The sequence below is a fragment of the Hemiscyllium ocellatum genome, chromosome 33 (genome assembly GCF_020745735.1).
Source record: "Hemiscyllium ocellatum isolate sHemOce1 chromosome 33, sHemOce1.pat.X.cur, whole genome shotgun sequence".
Lineage (NCBI taxonomy): Eukaryota > Metazoa > Chordata > Chondrichthyes > Orectolobiformes > Hemiscylliidae > Hemiscyllium > Hemiscyllium ocellatum.
The window spans coordinates 2,978,800-2,997,348 of NC_083433.1; the positions used below are offsets into that span (position 1 = coordinate 2,978,800).

General features: G+C 47.7%; 1 protein-coding gene across 4 annotated transcripts in view; it reads right to left on the reverse strand.

Moving 5' to 3' along the window:
* Positions 1 to 7,103: 7,103 nt before the first annotated feature.
* LOC132831295 (synaptogyrin-1-like) overlaps positions 7,104 to 18,549 on the reverse strand; it is a 39,561-nt gene continuing 28,115 nt past the window's right edge. The window contains exons 2-5 of one of the 4 annotated variants that reach the window (XM_060849344.1): positions 16,910 to 17,147; positions 14,606 to 14,754; positions 10,386 to 10,619; positions 7,104 to 8,522 (exon numbers count right to left, since the gene is read on the reverse strand). In XM_060849344.1, coding sequence (XP_060705327.1) covers positions 10,404 to 10,619; positions 14,606 to 14,754; positions 16,910 to 17,147 — 603 coding nt within the window. In that variant the 3' untranslated portion in view covers positions 7,104 to 8,522; positions 10,386 to 10,403. Of the gene's footprint in view, positions 8,523 to 9,419; positions 13,335 to 14,605; positions 14,755 to 16,909; positions 17,148 to 18,549 lie in introns of those variants that run through there. The other 3 variants (XM_060849345.1, XM_060849343.1, XM_060849346.1) reach the window with 3 other exon arrangements.

Consider the following 18,549-nt stretch of genomic DNA (forward strand, 5'->3'; position numbering starts at 1 on the left):
CTTCTTTTATATTACTAGCTAGCTCACCCTTGTACTTCATCTCCTTCCTTACTCCTGTTATAGTTATCCTCTGTTGGTTTTTAATGGTTTCCCAATCCTCTGGCTTCTCACTGTTCTTCACCACATTGTATGCTTTTCCTTTTGCTTTTACACTCTCCCTAACTTCCCGTGTCAGCCACAGTTACTTCATCCTCCTATGAGTATGTTTCGTCTTCTTTGGGATGAATTTCTGCTGTGCCTGCCGAATCACCCACAGAAACCCCTGGCATTGCTGCTCCCCTGTCTTCCCTGCCAGATTCCCCGTCCTATCACCTCCGACCAGCTCCTCCCTCAATTCTTTGTCGATACCTTCACTCAGTTGTAATACATTTACATCTGATTCCAGCTCCCCCCTCTGAAAATGCAGGGTGAAATCTATCATGTCATGGTCACTGCCCTCTCGTGGTTCCTTCACCTTCAGCTCCCTAATCAAGTCTGCCTCATTGAAAGATTGGAGCGACTGGGCTTGTATACACTTGAGTTTAGAAGAATGAGAGGGGATGTGATTGAGATGAATAAGATTATTAAAGGATTAGACACTCTGGCGGCAGGAAGCACGTTTCTGCTGATGGGTGAGTCCCGAACCAGGGGGCACAGTTTAAAAATACGGGGGAGGCCACTTAGAGCAGAATTGAGGAGAAACATCTTCACCCAGATATGGAATACTCTGCCCCAGAAGGCAGTGGAAGCCAGGTCTCTGGATACTTTCAAGAAAAAGATGGATAGAGCTCTTAAAGATAACGGAATCAAGGGTTACATGGATAAGGCAGATCAGGATACTGATTGTGGGTGATCAGCCATGATCATAATGAATGGTGGTGCTGGCTCAAAGGGCCGAATGGCCTACTCCTGCACCTATTGTCTATTACACATCCCTAATGTCACATGTGCCCGGACTCTTTGTGGCTTTACCACAAGCCGCTCCTATTCCCGGCTCAGGGATGTTTCAAGAATTCCTTTCCTTGAGCTTCATTACTAACCTGGTTTTCCGAGGTCACCTGCACATTGCAGTCCCTATGACTAATGGAACAGTGCCTTTCTGACATGCCTTTTCTATCTCCTGACATTTTCTTCCTCACATCCTGACTACCCTTGGGAGACCTGAACCCACCTCCCAGTAGGGTCTCTTTCCCTTCACTGTCCCTCAACTCTACCCACTCAAGGTTCTACATCTTCTGACTCTCCATCACTTCTCGCTATTTATTTAATTTCATTTCTTACTAACAATGCAACCTTGTCCCCCCATCTATCCTTTTGATAGGTGGTGTATCCTGGGATACTCCGCCCCCAGCCCTGATCCCCTTGCAGTCACGTCTCTGTGATACTCACCATACTCAATCTGTGCTACAAAGTCATTTCCCTTGTTTTGCATACTGCATGTATTTAACCCCCTCTGTCCCATATTGACTGTCCCTTTCTCATAGTTGCCTCCTTACCTGCTGTGTGAGAAGTTCAATTCCTGACCCTCTCCATATACTGTCCTATAACTTGTTCTGGTAACTTTAAACGAATTAAAGGGTGAAGACAGCTCAGGAGAGGTTATGAAAGTCCTTGTGATCACCCTACTGAGCCTTTGCACGAGGATCCTGGTCCCAGATCAGTTCAGGAGGAGCTTGTCCTGACGGTACAGTTCCTTCCTGTCCCAATACTGACGTCAGTGATCCATAAAATGGAACCCCTCTGTCCTGCATCACTCCTTTCGCTACATATTCACTTCCCAAATCTCATCTCTTTGCCAATGTACATGTGGCTCAGGTAATAACCCAGAGATTATGAGGACCTGCTTTTTCAGAGCAATCCTGCTCCTGGTACCAGAGATGGCCCAGCCAGTGCCAACTCTTGCTGGTGTAACTGGGGCCAACATGGACCATAATGCCGCGGGTGGCTTCATGGGTGCATTACTAAACATGACACCAGACCACGTGTTTAAGGCTGGTAACCAGACACCTGACGAGAGGAAGGTTTTTTTTAGGACTATCTTAAAAGAGGAGAGAGAGTGGGGAGTGGGTTCGGGAGGAGATTGCAGAGCTCAGGGCCCAAGCAACTGAAAACAGGACCATTAACGGCAAAGCAACTACAATTTTTTTTAGATTACATTACAGTGTGGAAACAGGCCCTTCGGCCCAACAAGTCCACACCAACCCGCCAAAGCGCAACCCACCCATACCCCTACATTTACCCCTTACCTAACACCACGGGCAATTTAGCATGGCCAATTCACCTGACCCGCACATCTTTGACTGTGGGAGGAAACCGGAGCACCCGGAGGAAACCCACGCAGACACGGGGAGAACGTGCAAACTCCACACAGTCAGTCACCTGAGGCGGGAATTGAACCCGGGTCTCTGGCGTTGTGAGGCAGCAGTGCTAACCACTGTGCCACCATGCTGCCCACAATGTGCAAGAGGCCAGAACGGGGGGGGGGGGGGGGGGGGGAATTTCACGGAGCTCAGGGGTTTGTAGGGAACGGGGAAGGATTTCAGGGGGTCTATAGGAACGGAGGTATTTCAGGGAACTCGGGGGTCTGTAGGGAACAGGGGGGATTTCGGGGAGTTCAGGGGGTCTGTAGGGAACAGGGGGGATTTCGGGGAGCTCAGGGGGTCTGTAGGGAACAGGGGGGATTTCGGGGAGCTCAGGGGGTCTGTAGAGATCACACAGACAGTAAGGAATGAGCATTCAAGGGTTTGGAAATGTAGATGAGAAATTTAAAACCAATACTTCTCTCGACTGGGAGGCCATGTCATATAATGGTACGGCAAAGATGATGACCATTCAGCCTCCTCCCATGTCTGCTAGCTTTCGAGAAAGCATTCCAACACCACCTATTCCTCACTCCTTCCCTCAGTCTCGGAGGCTGTGGGGTGACTATTATAGAGATTTATAAACTAATGAGGGGACATGGAAAGGGTAAACAGGCAAAGACTTTTTCCCTTGGGTAGAGCGGTCCAAAACTAGAGGGTGTGGCTCAAAATGAGAGGGGAAAGATTTAAAAAGGACCTAAGGGGCAACTTTTTCACCCAGAGGGTGGTACGTGTATGGAACAGGCTGCCAGAGGATGTGGTGGAGGCTGGTACAATTACAGCATTTAAAAGGCATCTGGTTGGGCATATGAATAGGAAGAGGAGAAAGTGAGGTCTGCAGATGCTGGAGATCAGAGCTGAAAATGTGTTGCTGGAAAAGCGCAGCAGGTCAGGCAGCATCCAAGGAACAGGAAATTTGACATTTCGGGCATAAGCCCTTCATCAGGAATCTGATTCAGGAATCTTCACCATTCCTGATGAAGGGCTTATGCCCGAAATGTCGAATTTCCTGTTCCTTGGATGCTGCCTGATATGAATAGGAAGGGTTTGGAGGGATATGGGTCAGGAGCAGGCAGGTGGGAGTAGTTTAATTTGGGATTATGGTCAACACAGACTGGTTGGGCCGAAGGGTTGGATTCCATGCTGGATGACTATGACTCCATGACCTTGCTTCATGCAATTATCTGAAAGCGGTCTTCTACAGACCCTATTGCCAGTAAAAACAAAAGTACCATCCACAAACTTCCAGACAGAAGAGCAAAACTTCACAGAACAGCCTATAAAAATCAGAATGGGAAAACACTGGGAGAGACACATATACATCACCAAGTCTGCCACAGTTTATCCTGGGATCATCCCCTGCTCCAGGCGGTTAGCTGCTCTCACCCAAATGGGACAATATTAATAGCTTCCAAGTGAGCCCACTCTCTGCAAACATCAAAGCTCCCCAGAACCAATGCTGCTGCAGTTCAGACCTACTCACAGTGCCACCCACTTCACCCCAGTCTGGCAAAACTGTCAATTCCAAATTTCAGAAATTCTTATCCTGCATTTTAAATCCTTTCATGACCTCACTGTCACTATAATCCCCTCTAGACCTACAACCCTTCCAGATCTCCATACTCTTTCAATCTGGTCTCTCCCCACAATCATTCCCAATCTCCACCATTAGTGGCCACATCTTCAGTTACCTGGGCAATAGTTCAAGTAAAAAGAGAGCAAATGTTAGAGAGACAGAGAATGTTAGAGAGAGAACAAAAATACCTGTTGGGGGGTGGGGGATGGTGGTGGTGGGGGGTGTTACAAAGAGAGAGTGTTAGAGAAAGAGACAGTGTTACAGAGAGAATATCTTAGAGCGAGAGATTGTGTGTGGGGGGGAAAGGGAGAGAGAATGTGTTACAGTGAGTGAGTGTTACAGAGTGTGAGTGTTACAGAGAGAAAGAGTTACAGAGAGACTGTACGTTAGAGAGAGATTGTATTATGGGGGGGGGGGGAAAGGAGAGAGAGAATGTGTTAGAGAGAGTGTCATAGAGAGAGTTACACAGTGTGTTACAGAGAGGGAGACAGGGAATGCGGTTGGGGGGGGTTTAGACAGAGTATGTGTTACATAGAGAGAGGGGAGAGAACGTGTGTTACAGAGAGGGGGTGGAAAGAGTGCGTTACAGAGAGGAGAGAGTGAGTGTGTTACAGAGAGGGGAGAGAGAGAGAATGTGTTACAGAGAGTGTGTTAGTGAGAGAGTGTCTTACAGTGTTAGAGAGGGGGGGAAGAGTGTTGCTGAAGGGGGAGAGAACATGTACGTTACACAGAGTGTGTGCTAGAAAGAGAATTTAGAAGGGGGGAGACGGTGAGTTTTGCAGCGAATGTATGGGGAGAGAGAGTGTTACAGAGAGAGAATGTTAGAGTGCATTACAGAGAGAGGGGGAGAGACAGAGAAAGGGAGAGAGTAAGTGTGTTCCAGAGAGATATCGAGCGAGAGAGTGTTACAGGGAGGGGGACAGAGTGTGTTCCAGAGATAGAGAGCGTGTTACAGAGAGAGCGAGTTAGAGTGTGTGTGTGTTACAGAGAGGAAGAGAGGGGAATGTGTGTGCATTGCAAAGAAAGAGAGAATGTTATCGAGAGTGTGTGTTACAAAGAGTTACAGTGTGGGGGGGAGGGGAGACAGAGAGCACATGACAGAGTATGTTAGAGATTGTTAGAGAGAGAGAATATGTTAGAGAGTGAGTGTTAGAGAGAGTGTGTTAGAGAGGGGGTGAGTGTTAGAGAGAGACTGTTAGAGAGTGTTACAGAGAGGTAGAGTGTGTTACAGAGACAGTGTTACAGAGAGAGGGAGAGAGTGTGTTACAGAGCGTGTTAGAGAGAGAGTTAGAAAGAGCTTAAGAGTTACAGTGAGAGAGAGAGAGAGACAGAGTTAAAGAGCGAGACTGTGTTAGAGAGAGACATTGTTAGAGAGTGCTACAGATAGACAAAGAGAAAGAGAAAGAGCAAGAGTGTATTAGCGACATTGTTAGAGTGTTACAGATAGAGTGAGAGAGGTAGAGACAGAGTTAGAGGGAGGCAGAGAGTCAGAGGGAGGCAGAGAGTTAGAAAGAGATTTAGAGAGTTAACGAGAGAGTTAGAGAGAAAGTTAGAGACAGAGTTAACAAGAGAGACAGAGTTAGCGAGAGAGAATTAGAGACTGAGACAATTAAAGAGACAGAGAGCTTCAGTGAGAAAGATAGTGTTAGAGAGAGTTAAACAGCAAGAGTGCATTAAAGAGACATTTGTAGAGTGTTACAGATAGAGTGAGACAGAGAGAGGCAGAGAGTTGAGAGGGAGTTAGAGTTACAGTGAGAGACAGAGTTAAAGAGTGAGAGTGCATTAGAGACACTGTTAGAGAGTGCTACAGTTAGAGAGAGACAGACAGTTAGAGAGAGAGAGACAGTGAGTTAGACAGAGACCAAGTTAGAGAGAGAGGGACACAGAGTTAGAGAGACAGACAGTTAGAGAGACAGACAGACAGACACAGACACACAGTTGAAGAGAGAGTTAAAGAGAGAGTGTCAGAGAGCGAGAAAGAGAGGGACAGAATTAGAGAGAGAAAGAAAGAAAAGAGTTAGAGAGTGACAGACAGATAGACAATTAGAGAGACAGACAGAGTATTAGAGAGGGAGACACACACCGAGTTAGAGGGAGAGACAGACAGTGTTAGAGAGAGGGAGACAGAGTTAGGAGGAGAGAGAGACACAGAGAGAGAGAGACACACACACCGAGTTAGAGAGAGGGAGACAGACAGAGTTAGAGAGAGAAAGACAGAGACAGGGAGCTATACAGAGACAGTGAGTTAGAGAGAGTGAGAGAGAGAGAGAGAGAGAGAGAGAGAGAGAGAGTTAAAGAGACAGAGTTAGAGACAGAGGGAGACAGAGTTGGAGAGGGAGACACACTGAGTTAGAGAGAGGGAGAGACAGGTAGAGACAGAGTTAGAGAGAGGAAGACAGACATTTAGAGAGAGAGAGACAGAGAGGCAGAGTTAGAGGAGGGGAGAGAGACAGACAGAGACAGAGTTGGGGGAGAGAGAGAGATAGAGGAAGAGAGAGAGAGAGACAGAGAGAGTTGGGGGGGGGGGGGGGGGGGGGAAGAGAGAGGGAGAGAGAGAGAGAGACAGACAGACACACACCGAGTTAGAGAGAGGGAGAGATAGACAGAGTCAGGGGGAGAGAGAGAGAGACAGAACAAGCGAGAGAGAGAGAGAGAGAGACATTTAGAGAGAGAGAGAGAGAGAGAGAGAGAGAGAGGGTTAGAGGGGGAGAGAGAGAGACAGAGTTAGAGACAGACAAGAGTTAGAGAGAGAGGGAGACACACACACAGGTTCCAAGGTTAGATTCCCTACAGTGTGGAAACAGAGTTAGAAAGAGAGAGACACACATTAGGGGGAGACAGATAGAGTTAGAGGGGGACAGACAGACAGACAGAGTTGGGGGGGGCGGGAGACAGAGAGACAGACAGAGTTGGGATGGGGGGGAAAGAGAGAGAATTAGAGAGACAGAGTTAGAGAGAGAGGGAGACACACCGAGTGAGAGAGAGGGAGACAGAGAGAGATACAGAGTTAGAGAGAGAGACAGACAGCGTTAGAGAGACAGAGTTACACAGAGTTAGAGAGAGAGGGAGACAGAGCTAGAGAGAGTTGGCAAGTTGAGAGTTGGGGGGTCGAGATTTGGCGAGTGTGTGTGAAAGTGAGCTCGAGAAAGGGGTGGGAATACACAAGAAGCCATTTATCTACTTGAAACATTTTATTGAGAATCACAATTTTACAGATAAATAATTAATATCTGCTCAACATACCACAAACACAGGCTGCATTGTGTGGAACACACAGCAGCAACAACAATATATAAAGACACAGGGTTCCATGTTATACACAATTAATTCTATACACAGTGCTACACACAGAGTTTGCAATAAGTTAGTGGCTAGTGCAGTATGCTCTCTGGTGGAGGGAGAGTCCGGCATTGAACAAATGATGACAGACTGGGGCTGGTTCACACTTGTAACATTCCCTTTACCCTCCAACTCCCCGGGGTGATGGGGGTGGGATGAATCTGGCGAGCAGCAATGTGACAAGGGTAACTTTAAGCCCATCAGGTATTGCAGATGGGCAGAGTGTCACATTGGGACAGGCCACACTCCTAACAGGGCTCAGCAAATTCCAACAATATCCCTCGACAGCATCCCCAGCCCCACCTATCACTTTACATACCCCTGACGGTCTGAGGTAACTGCTGACAAGGGAGGGGCCAATTCCCAGACTGATTATAAATGAATAAATAAACTAACATTTCTACAGTGCTCAGAATTCCTCAATTGTCTTTACCACCAGTAACGTACTCTGCAGTGCAGTCACTGCTGCGATGTGGGAACTGCGGCAGTCAATTTGTGCAAAGCAAGATTCCATAAATTTCAAACATGGTACTGACCAGACAATTTGATCTTGTGGTATCACTTCAGGGGAAATAAATACTGGACCAGGACACAAGGGAGATCGCCCCTGCTCTTCTCTGAACCAGAGATCATGGGAATCTTTCACATCCAGCTGAGACCGTCAATAGAGCCTCCCACTGGAAAGGCAGCGCAGTTTATAGTGCAGCGCTCCCTCAGGACAGGCAACAGCAGCATCAGCCCAGATTCTGTGCTCTCACGGTCAGCTCGGACTCAAACCCACGGAGCAACAGGAAAGTGCAGCATTCACCAGTCAGGTGCTGGCTTCAAATGTCCTCCTGCACAAGGACCAATCAAAACAGTGCAGAGGCCAGACTGAACCAGATCAGGTACATCACCAGGCTTTCACAAGTGCTGCCCTGCAGTCTGCAATCTCTCCCGCACTTTATCTCAACCTCAGCATTCCACGTCAGCTGGTGAGAGGGAGAGAGAGAGAGTGACTGAGACCATCAGGAATGGTACTGCCAATGCTGGGGGCAAAAGGATCAATATCACTGAATGACCACTGGCCAATTGCCCACATGGCTCTTGTCCAGTCACTGACTCTGTTCCATGCTATGGACTATCAGCTTAAGTCTTAATACAGAAACTAAAGACATGGATCAGATGTTTTTGATATTTAATGTTGTTTTTGTGGTGTTATCTTCCATAGAAGAAAGTTTCTGGATGCCTTCACTTGGCAGCGTTACCTCGGAAAGCCTGGGCCTAGCCTGGTATCCATAGTAACACATAAAAAGGTATTTTGTTTTAAATACAACAATAAAATACTATATGAAATACAGATTTATACACTTTTGTTTAACATTGTTAAGGATCTGTAGTTTAATTGCAGTTTCCCCTGTTCTGTACACAGAATACTAGGCAATATGTAGAGTGAGGTTCAATAAGACAGTTCTGGTTGGGGACACAGCCTCTCAGAGAACGCACCAAGGATGTGGGGTTTGCTGACAGCTGCTGTTATTGATAGTGGTGTTAACGGTGTGTAGGCTGTGGCACCTTTTCAATCACACAGAGACCTCCTGATACCAATTAATAACCACCCAAGGCTATCTTCCACCCTATTAATGTTCTCACCGAGTACTGGCTGATCTACAGTCTCCTGCTCTGCACTCCACCTCAAAAGCACAAACAGCCTGGTCTGATTGCTGGGCCACAGCGGGATCTTTCTGCCCCTTTACTCCCACCTCCACAGGCTTCAGCAAGAGGTCAAAGGAATGCTGAGAGGTCACTCTCTCTGGCTGCAGAGCTCTATCCATGCACCCTGCAGTCTGGGAGGGAAGGAGGGAGGGCTGGGCCAAGGTGGCAGATTATCCAGTTGATGCCCATGAGGAGGAGGAAGAACGATGCCAGAGAGAGAGAGAGACAGAGACAGAGAGAGAGAAAGAAAGAAAAAAAGAGACAGAGACAGAGAGAGACAGAGACAGAGACAGAGACAGAGACAGAGACAGAGACATAGACAGACAGAGAGAGAGAGAGAGAGAGAGAGACCAAGAGAGACAGACGGACAGTAAGGGGCAGAGAGAGATAGGACATGGTGGGGGAGGAAAACAAGCCAAAAGGCAGGGTACACACCACACCCAGGCACATGTGTGTACACACACACACACACACACACACACACACACACACACACACACACACACATACACACACCCACCCACTCCCGCCCTCGCCCCCCCTTCTCTCACAGGGCAATCCCTGATGAGACCCAGTGCCATGACAAAGGTGAACTCTCTCTCACTATCGAAAACTCAGGCTCCAGATCAAGTTGAGTCCATGTTTCCCCAACCCCCACACCATCGTGACTCCTTCCCCATGTTTTAAATAACTGGAGCAGGGCAAATGTTGTCTCTGATCATTTGTAAGGGCTTCTCAAGTGAACAGGAATCACTGTGCTTCTAACCCAACATCCTCCCCTGGGAAAAAAACTTTGCTGAGCTGGCTACTTTGTGCTTTTCAGTAAATGAGAATAGCTTTCCTTCACACCCGACTCTGGCCCTGTGGCCCTGGGAAACACCGGTTGAGGCAGCATCCTGAACAATGGCCTGTTCCACACCTCGGCGCCAGTGGGAGCAGGGGCCCATAGTCTCTCGCGTTTGCTCCAGTCCTTTCCCCCAGCCCCATTCCCTGTCAGTGCTGGTGCTGTGCAAAGATCCCATTCCTGAGTGAGGGAGCTGGGAGGAGGGATAGTGAACTCGCAGAGAGGAGATGGCATTGGTGGGCTCATCCGGGGAGTGGGCAAGTTTTCAGCAGCCAACTGTTTTCCAGAATCAATAAGTAAACCTTAAATTAAAATAAATATATATACATATATATACCATTCCATCAAACATTATCTGCATTTCAGTGATCACATCTTACAGAACAGGCTAGGCGACGTGGAAATATTTTATATTCACTTTAAGCACCTGCAGGAGTTATAATACGTGTTTCAAACTCAAGAATATTAAACCCTGACCCAGTGATGATAGACACTTGTGGTGTATCAGAGTTTTCTCTCATTTAAACCAAGGGTTGCCCAGTAAAATGTGTAAAGGTTGCGTGTGAGGGATTCGCATTCTGGTGTCACTCACTCCTGGCCGTCGCTTTCCTCAGTAATCCTGCGTCTGATATCCCTCTGAGGCGCTCGTGTAGGATCCTGTCGACAGTGGTTGCTGGTAAGAGCCTGGGGCTTCCATCTCGTCCCCGGAGAGGTACGGGCCGTAAGGGGCAGAGGTATCCTGGCTCGGGTCGGTGTACTCCTGGGAGAAAAGAGCAGAGTCGGCTCCCAGGCGGTACCGCTGGTATCCCAGGAATGCCTGAGCAGCCTTTCAATGGAGCAAGGGCAGACAGGAGGCATAGACAAAGAGAGGGAGAGAGAGAGAGAAAACGAGAGAGAACGAGAGATAGAGCAGAGAGACAGAGAGCGCGAGAGATGGAGCAGGAACAGAGAGAGAGCGAGAGATGGAGCAGAGAGAGGGAGCGAGAGATGGAGAGCGAGAGATGGAGCAGAGAGAGAGAGGGAGCAACAGATGGAACAGAGAGAGCGAGAGATGGAGCAGAGAGAGCGAGAGATGGAGCAGAGAGAGCGAGAGATGGAGCACAGAGCGAGAGAGAGAGAGATGGAGCAGAGAGAGCGCGAGACATGGAGCAGAGAGAGAGCGAGAGATGGAGCAGAGAGAGAGAGAGAGAGCGAGAGATGGAGCAGAGAGAGAGAGAGAGAGAGCGAGAGATGGAGCAGAGAGAGAGAGAGAGAGCGAGAGATGGAGCAGAGAGAGAGAGAGCGAGAGATGGAGCAGAGAGAGAGAGAGAGAGCGAGAGATGGAGCAGAGAGAGAGCGAGAGATGGAGCCGAGAGAGAGCGAGAGGTGGAGCCGAGAGAGAGCGAGAGAGAGCGAGAGATGGAGCAGAGAGAGAGAGAGCGAGAGATGGAGCCGAGAGAGAGAGCGAGAGATGGAGCCGAGAGAGAGCGAGAGATGGAGCCGAGAAAGAGCGAGAGATGGAGCCGAGAAAGAGCGAGAGATGGAGCAGAGAGAGAGAGAGAGCGAGAGGTGGAGCCGAGAGAGAGCGAGAGAGAGCGAGAGGTGGAGCCGAGAGAGAGCGAGAGAGAGCGAGAGATGGAGCAGAGAGAGAGAGAGAGAGCGAGAGATGGAGCAGAGAGAGCGAGAGGTGGAGCAGAGAGAGCGAGAGATGGAGCAGAGAGAGCGAGAGATGGAGCAGAGAGAGCGAGAGATGGAGCAGAGAGAGCGAGAGATGGAGCAGAGAGAGCGAGAGATGGAGCAGAGAGAGCGAGAGATGGAGCAGAGAGAGCGAGAGGTGGAGCAGAGAGAGCGAGAGGTGGAGCAGAGAGAGCGAGAGGTGGAGCAGAGAGAGCGAGAGAGATGGAGCCGAGAGAGCGCGAGAGATGGAACCGAGAGATGGAACCGTGAGAGAGCGAGAGGTGGAGCAGAGAGAGCGAGAGGTGGAGCAGAGAGAGCGAGTGATGGAGCAGAGAGAGCGAGTGATGGTGCAGAGAGAGAGAGAGAGATGGAGCAGAGAGAGGGAGCGAGAGATGGAGCAGAGAGAGGGAGCGAGAGATGGAGCAGAGAGAGAGCGAGAGATGGAGCAGAGAGAGAGAGAGCAAGAGATGGAGCAGAGACAGAGTTAGAAATGGAGCAGAGAGAGAGAGAGAGATGGGGCCAGAGAGAGAAAGCGAGAGAGAGAGAGAGAGAGAGAGAGAGAGAGAGAGAGAGAGAGAGAGAGAGAGATGGGGGCAGAGATGGAATGGGTTTTGGGGAAGGAATGAGAGTGTAGGGAGTAGCAGGGCCATAGTAAAACAGACATCGAGAGGTGGAACAGTAAAAAGGACACTGCAGTTAGTGATGTTAGCATGCAGAATGTTAATGACCTTCAGAAAGCAAAGCACATTATGAGATCTGTGGTTAACACATTAGAAAGCAGTTTTAAAGGTCTTTGATATGAGCACTGCGACAAATCCAAGCAGTTAATTGTTTTGCATCTGCAGATACACGTCAGTGATAAGGAAACATGGAATACTGAAACATTCTCAGCTCATGTCCATACTAACTCAGCTGTGGAGATTAACCTAACCAGCTAGAACCTTTTATAAAACAGAGAACTGCAGATACTGGAAATCTGAAACGAAGTGCTGGAGAAACTCAGATCTGGCAACATCTGTGAGGAAGGATCACTGCACCCAAAATGTTAACTCTGACTTCTGTCCACAGATGCTGCCACACCTGCCGAGTTTCTTGTAGCAAGATCCTTTGTCAGGCTTTAAATCAATCCTGAAACCGATATAACTTTCGGGACGACACATGACACTTGCTGGGCTATGGGGAGTGGAAAATGTTAGAATCCCGCTGGACTGATACACCCTACAGGCTCAAGTGAAGCTTATTTGCTGGAAGTACAAATATCCAAAGCAGACGGTGAAGACGATAAATAAACCAAACACGTTCATCAGCTCTTAGGATCACAATTTGCAAAATTAGCGAGTTAATGCAAGCAAGGGCAAGGGAAAGAGAGAGACAGCAGTGGTCAGGTGAAGCAGAGGCACAGCGAAACTTTGGAGGCCAAGGTAGACGAGAGAGAGAGAGGGTGAGTCTGAGGGTTATGACTATGAGCAAAGTGTGGGGCTCCTCAGATTACTTGATACTAAAACATCCTGTATCTCAATCAGCAAACCGCCACAGGTACAGAGTGAGTTAAGGAGTAAGGTAGGGGTATGGGACAACTTACAAAGCTACACCTGCTTATTCTCACAGGCAATAAAATCAAATTTGCTTTCTCCCTCAAAAATCAGATTGGTCACCACAATCACGAGTTATAGCAGCATGAGAGAAAACCACTCAGGCAAGCAGGGATAGTCTAGCAGCTCACAGTGTTCAAACTGCTGTACTTCAGAGTCTGGGTGTTTGGAAGCAGAGAAGGATGCTGTAGTTAAGCAAGAGGAGGGGTTTGCTGGGGTGGGAACAATTTATTGTATTCCTCAGTGAAGGTGATGCCTTTTAATCGATCCATGGCAAAGAGAACCAAATAACCCTGCAAAAGGAAGGTGCAGGAATTGGAATTGGAATTGGAATTAAAACACATGAGGATTGGAGGATGAAAAGTAGTCAGGATTGAAAATAGCAAGCTGTCACTAATAGCATCTCTATGCTCTGTTCTTCAGACCACTCATTAGAAATTAATGGGGTATATAACATAATCATCTGAAAGAAATGGTGAATCTCCCCCTACACTGTTCCCCTCAAAAACTACCAGGACAGGGACAGCATGGGATTACATAGAGTAAAGTTCCCCCTACTCTTTTAAACTCTCAGTGAGTTTCTCTCTACATTGTCCCCCTCAAATTCTCCAGGACAATGACAGCACGGGGTTAGATACAGAGTAAAACCCCCCTCTACACTGCTCAAACATTTCCAGGACAGGGACAGCATGGATTAGATAGTCAAGCTCAGTGCATCATTCCCTCACTGACCATGAGTTAGTCTGCCACACTGATTCCTTGATGCTCTGTTGGGTAACTCAGACCCAAAATGTTGGAGTGCCAAGTGTTAATTGTTCAAGGGCTCCAATGCGCTGCCATCTTGGAATGTTGCTCATTGGATTTAATGATGTACCTGAAACGCTGCATCCTGCAAGTTTTTGAATCAGGTGCCAGAAAGCAGGATTCAACCAGGCAGCTGGTTTACTCAGCCAGTACACACAGGAGGCTGAATGGCCACCTTCTGTCTGTAAACTTTCTCTGGTTCTATGAAATCCCCTTGGTGCCCAGACAGGCGGTCAGTTTTCTCCACTGTGCTTTTCTGAATGGGATGTGAATGCATTGGCCCAAATTCTAGGCCAAGCCTTGAAAGTGAATGGGCAAGAGAAGATGGTCAACACTCTACTATCTCGATGTGATCCCAGGGGAAGGGTCATAGAATCCAGAAACAAGACAGTGCAGCAAGAGGCCATTCAGCCCATCAAATCTGCACCAATCCTCTAAAGAGTATTCCACCTCGACCAAACCCATCTCTGTAACCCCGCAGGGTTTTTTTTTTATCATGGCTAACCCACTTAACCTGCACATACCTGGACACTGGGCAATTTTGAGCATGGCTTTGGACTGTGGAGGAAACCCCCACACAGACATGGGGAGAACGTGCAAACTCCACAAAGACAGTCGCCCAAGGGTGGTATCGAACCGGGGTCCCTGGTGCCGTATGGCACCTGGTCACTGTATTGCCCCTGTCGTTATGGGAGGAGGAGGGGTAGGTGTCAAACCCAGTGTACCAATGCTGTACAGGATCTAGAGTGAGACGACTTACCCAGGTGAAGATTGAGAAGAAGGAGAAAGTGATAGCAGCTCGAGCAGCATCAGCTCCTTCCTGTAACGGGTCATCCTTCTCCAGATCCGTTACTTGCCACTGGTTGGTGAGGAAACAGAATCCCACAAACCATAGGAAAGACCAAAACGCTGTTAGAAGAAACAAAACAAAGGAAACTGTGAATCTGCAGCAGAGGGAGGTGGGTCCTGAGGCATGAACAATCCAGAACACCATCCAAGCAGCATCATCGGTTCAGTGCAGAGCACAGACTGGAAGAGGGAGGGAAGAGAGACACTACATGTAAGGGTGCTGTCTCTGTGGGCAGCAGTAGTATGATGTGGTGGTGGGGGGAATCGCAGGTACCACAGAGGGAGCGAGCAAGACCACGTGGCACTGGGTGAGAGTGAGAGATAGCTCACAAGCTGCAGAGGGGGAGAACATGACAATAAGGGATTGAGCAAGAGAAACACAAGTGGAAAGGACATGTGACAGAGTGAGTGTATGCGAGAGGGTGCAGGCACATGAGAGAGAGAGCAAAAGGGGAAAGGAAGTTAGAGAAAGTGTGCACATTTGTGAGATACAGAGTGTGAGCATAGATGTAAGAGCGTACATAAATGGAGAGACAGAGGGAACGAGAGAGAGAGGGAATGCTACATTTGGAGTCACAGCTAACACTTATCGAATTAAACTCTGCTATTCCCATAGGAGTTCTCTCTTTGGTGTAAAGACCATATATTTTAATATTGTGAACGGTATGAAAATGGCTGTTTGAACACCAAGAATTATGGAAGGCATTTCTGAACATTTAAACAGTAAGTTTCTGAAATTCCTTCTAAGTTGTGTTTACCAGGGCTGGGCACAAAACGAGATTCGGCTGGTAGCAGGTTGCTGAGTGGTTTGTAGAATTGTGATGAGTTGTGGATGCCAAAGGCCATCAGCTGACGATTACCTGATTGTCCCTGGGGTAGATGAACAGCTTGTGGGTGTGAACAATAGTAGCAGCAGCCTTTGGATTGCTACAAGGGACAACACGGTGTCTTCATCTCCAGTAAAACACCTAAAGTCTAAAGAATGCTACTTTATCTGCCCTCATCAGTTGCTGTAAGCTGTGGCCTTTAACCAGTAACAAGAAATTTTACAGCGAATGTATCAATTGTCTGTGCCTCCTCATAAATGAAACAAAAAACAAACCTGGGGAGAAAGATTGGAAAATGCCAACAAACAACTCAGTGACCTCTGTGGATGTGACCATTGAATCATTTCCCCAACAGAAACCAAAAGAACTGCAGATGCAGCAAATCAGAAACAAAAATAGGAATTGCAGGAAAAGCTCAGCAGGTCTGGCATCATGTGTGGTGAGAAATCACAGTTAATATTTTGGGTTGAGTTCTAAGGATGGATCACGAGACCCAAAACGCTAACTCTGATTTCTCTCCACAGATGCTATCAGACCTGCTGAGCTTTTCCAGCAATTTTTGTTTTTGAATAACTTCCTTGGCTTTTTATGTAGTGTATAAGTGCACATGAAATGAGAAATAGCAATTTTATAAACTTATATATATATGAGTGTGTGCGTGTGTGTGTGGGGGGGGGGGGGGGGGGGGGGAGGTGAGAGTCATAGGGGGAGAGAGAGAAAGAGACAGAGAGAGATTCATAAACTTATATTAATCTGCGTGCATGAGAGAGACAGTATATGGCTGAGAGTGAGTTTGTGTTTCTGTGTAAGAGAGAGACAGAATTTTAATATGTCTGCCTGTACAGTGCGGCAGTGTATGTGTGTGTATGTCAGTGCATGAGAGAGAGAGAGACAGCGAGGGGAGAGGGAGAATCAGGGAAAGAATGAAAGATAGAGTTTCAATATATGTACGCCTGCGTCTGTGCACGTGTGAGTGTGCAAGACAAAGAGTGTGTTTTAATTAGTACAGTTCCCAATTGTTTATCTGTGGTTAGAATTAATGGATTTCTAACAAATAGCTCTGGTAAAGTACAGAAACTTGGGTGTGACAGCTAATTTGGGGACAGTGTGCACTGTGATAAAACCATTAAGCTGTGTAACAGCTGTAGAAATAGCAGGGCTAGATTGGCAGGGCAGTGGCCCTGAATATTTTTAAGGTCGAGGTTGATCAATTCCGTGCCAACAAGAATTTAAGGTCATTTGTGGAGATGGGAATGTGGAATTCAAAACAATCAAAGCAGCCATGGTCTTATCGAATGGTGCAATAGGAGCCAAATGCTCTCCTTTTCCTCCAATTTCATGGGCAATAAACATGAGGATCTACTACTCTCTGAGAAACAAACACTAACCTGAAAATCCAATGTCTCCCAGAACCACCTTTTTGCGATCCTTTACGCTGCTGATCTGTGGAAAGTAAGCATCAAGGGCAAGGAAGGCCATGCAGCCGAGGAAGGCCAGCACACCAATGGTGATGCCATAGTTACAGGCGTTGGGATTCCGGTTGAAGATGCAGTGCTGTTCCACCTCCGTGGGTCGGTTCATGTAACCCTCATTGATAATTGATCCAAAGACAACAATCGAAAAGAGCTACAGAACAGAGTGGGAGAGAAAAAGGAAGATAAGCTCCAGGTTGGGTGTTCCAGTTCAGCTTATTGTAGGCCAATTTAGGCCCCTAAATATCAAGCTGAATTGGTGTTATCGCCTACAACAGTAACGTAATTTCACAACATCATTCATCTATGCTTATTAACTAACTCTGAGCTACACAGTCTGAGAATGCAGCTTTAAATAAAATACACTCTAATGTAACATCACACAAGTGACTCCTGGGCATGCTGCCATGGCAACCTCATGGACCACCTACCCAGCTTGGTGCTTGACTGCCTAACCCCACAGAAAGAGAGAGAACTAGACAGCTGGAACAATAGAGAGACAGAGAGCACAAGGCAGAGAGAGAGAGATATAGAGAGTGCGTGAGTGAGACAGAGAACAAGGGAGGGTGCTAGGATGGGGGGGGGGGGGGTGGGAAAGAGTGAAAGTGAGAGGGGATGAGGCAAGAGAAGGGAGAGCATGCCAGGGAGAGTGAGTGTGCCAACAGGTAGCCTGAAGCCTGACCAGTGAAGGTTGCCTGTACAGAAGCCTCCCCCCCAACCAGCCACTCCTCGAGGCACAGCAAGTAGGACATCACACTTTTGTTTTTATTAAATCATGAATTGATCAATACTGATTGCTAACACCTAATTCCTCTTAAAGTGGTGGTGACTGCCATGTTGAACCATTGTAGTCCATATAGTACTGGCTCATCATAGCACTGTCAGGGAGTTACAGTCTTGACTTGAAAAATCAAGGAACAGTGATACATTTTCATATCAGGATGGGAAGTGGCTTGGAGGGGAACTTACTGATGGTGGTGTTCCTATGTATCTGCCATCCTTGTCCTTCTAGACAGCAGTGGTTGTGGATTTGGAAGTTGTTGTCTAAGGAGCCTTTATTGATTTCTGCAATGCGTCTTATTGATGAACAGAATTGACTAGGTTAGGACAGAATAGCCTTCATTGTCACATGCACTTGAATGACTGCAGTGAAAAGATTGTATTTTGGCCTCTTGGTGCCATCTTAAGTACAGGGGACCTAGGTACAGATATTTTAAGTGTTGTTACAGAATTGAAATAGTGAAACAAAAAAAGACTAACATGGGAATACAGAGTCTATAAAGACTCCTGAATGAGAATAAAAAATATCTTTAAAGTACTCCATGCCCGCTAGGCCTCAGAACACGAGACCTTGCTACCTCAACGTCCTGGTCTCCATCCAGGACTCACTCCCCCAGCCAGCCTGGGCTCCCTCTACACCTACTCAGGCTGCGGCTCAGCCAGAGGCACGTACTTTGTGCCCCGCTCTAGGACTCTGCCTGTGTGCACCGCACTCCGGGACTCACCCCGTGCACGCTGTGCTCCCCCTGTCTGTAACTGATCTCCTGCGCTGGGCT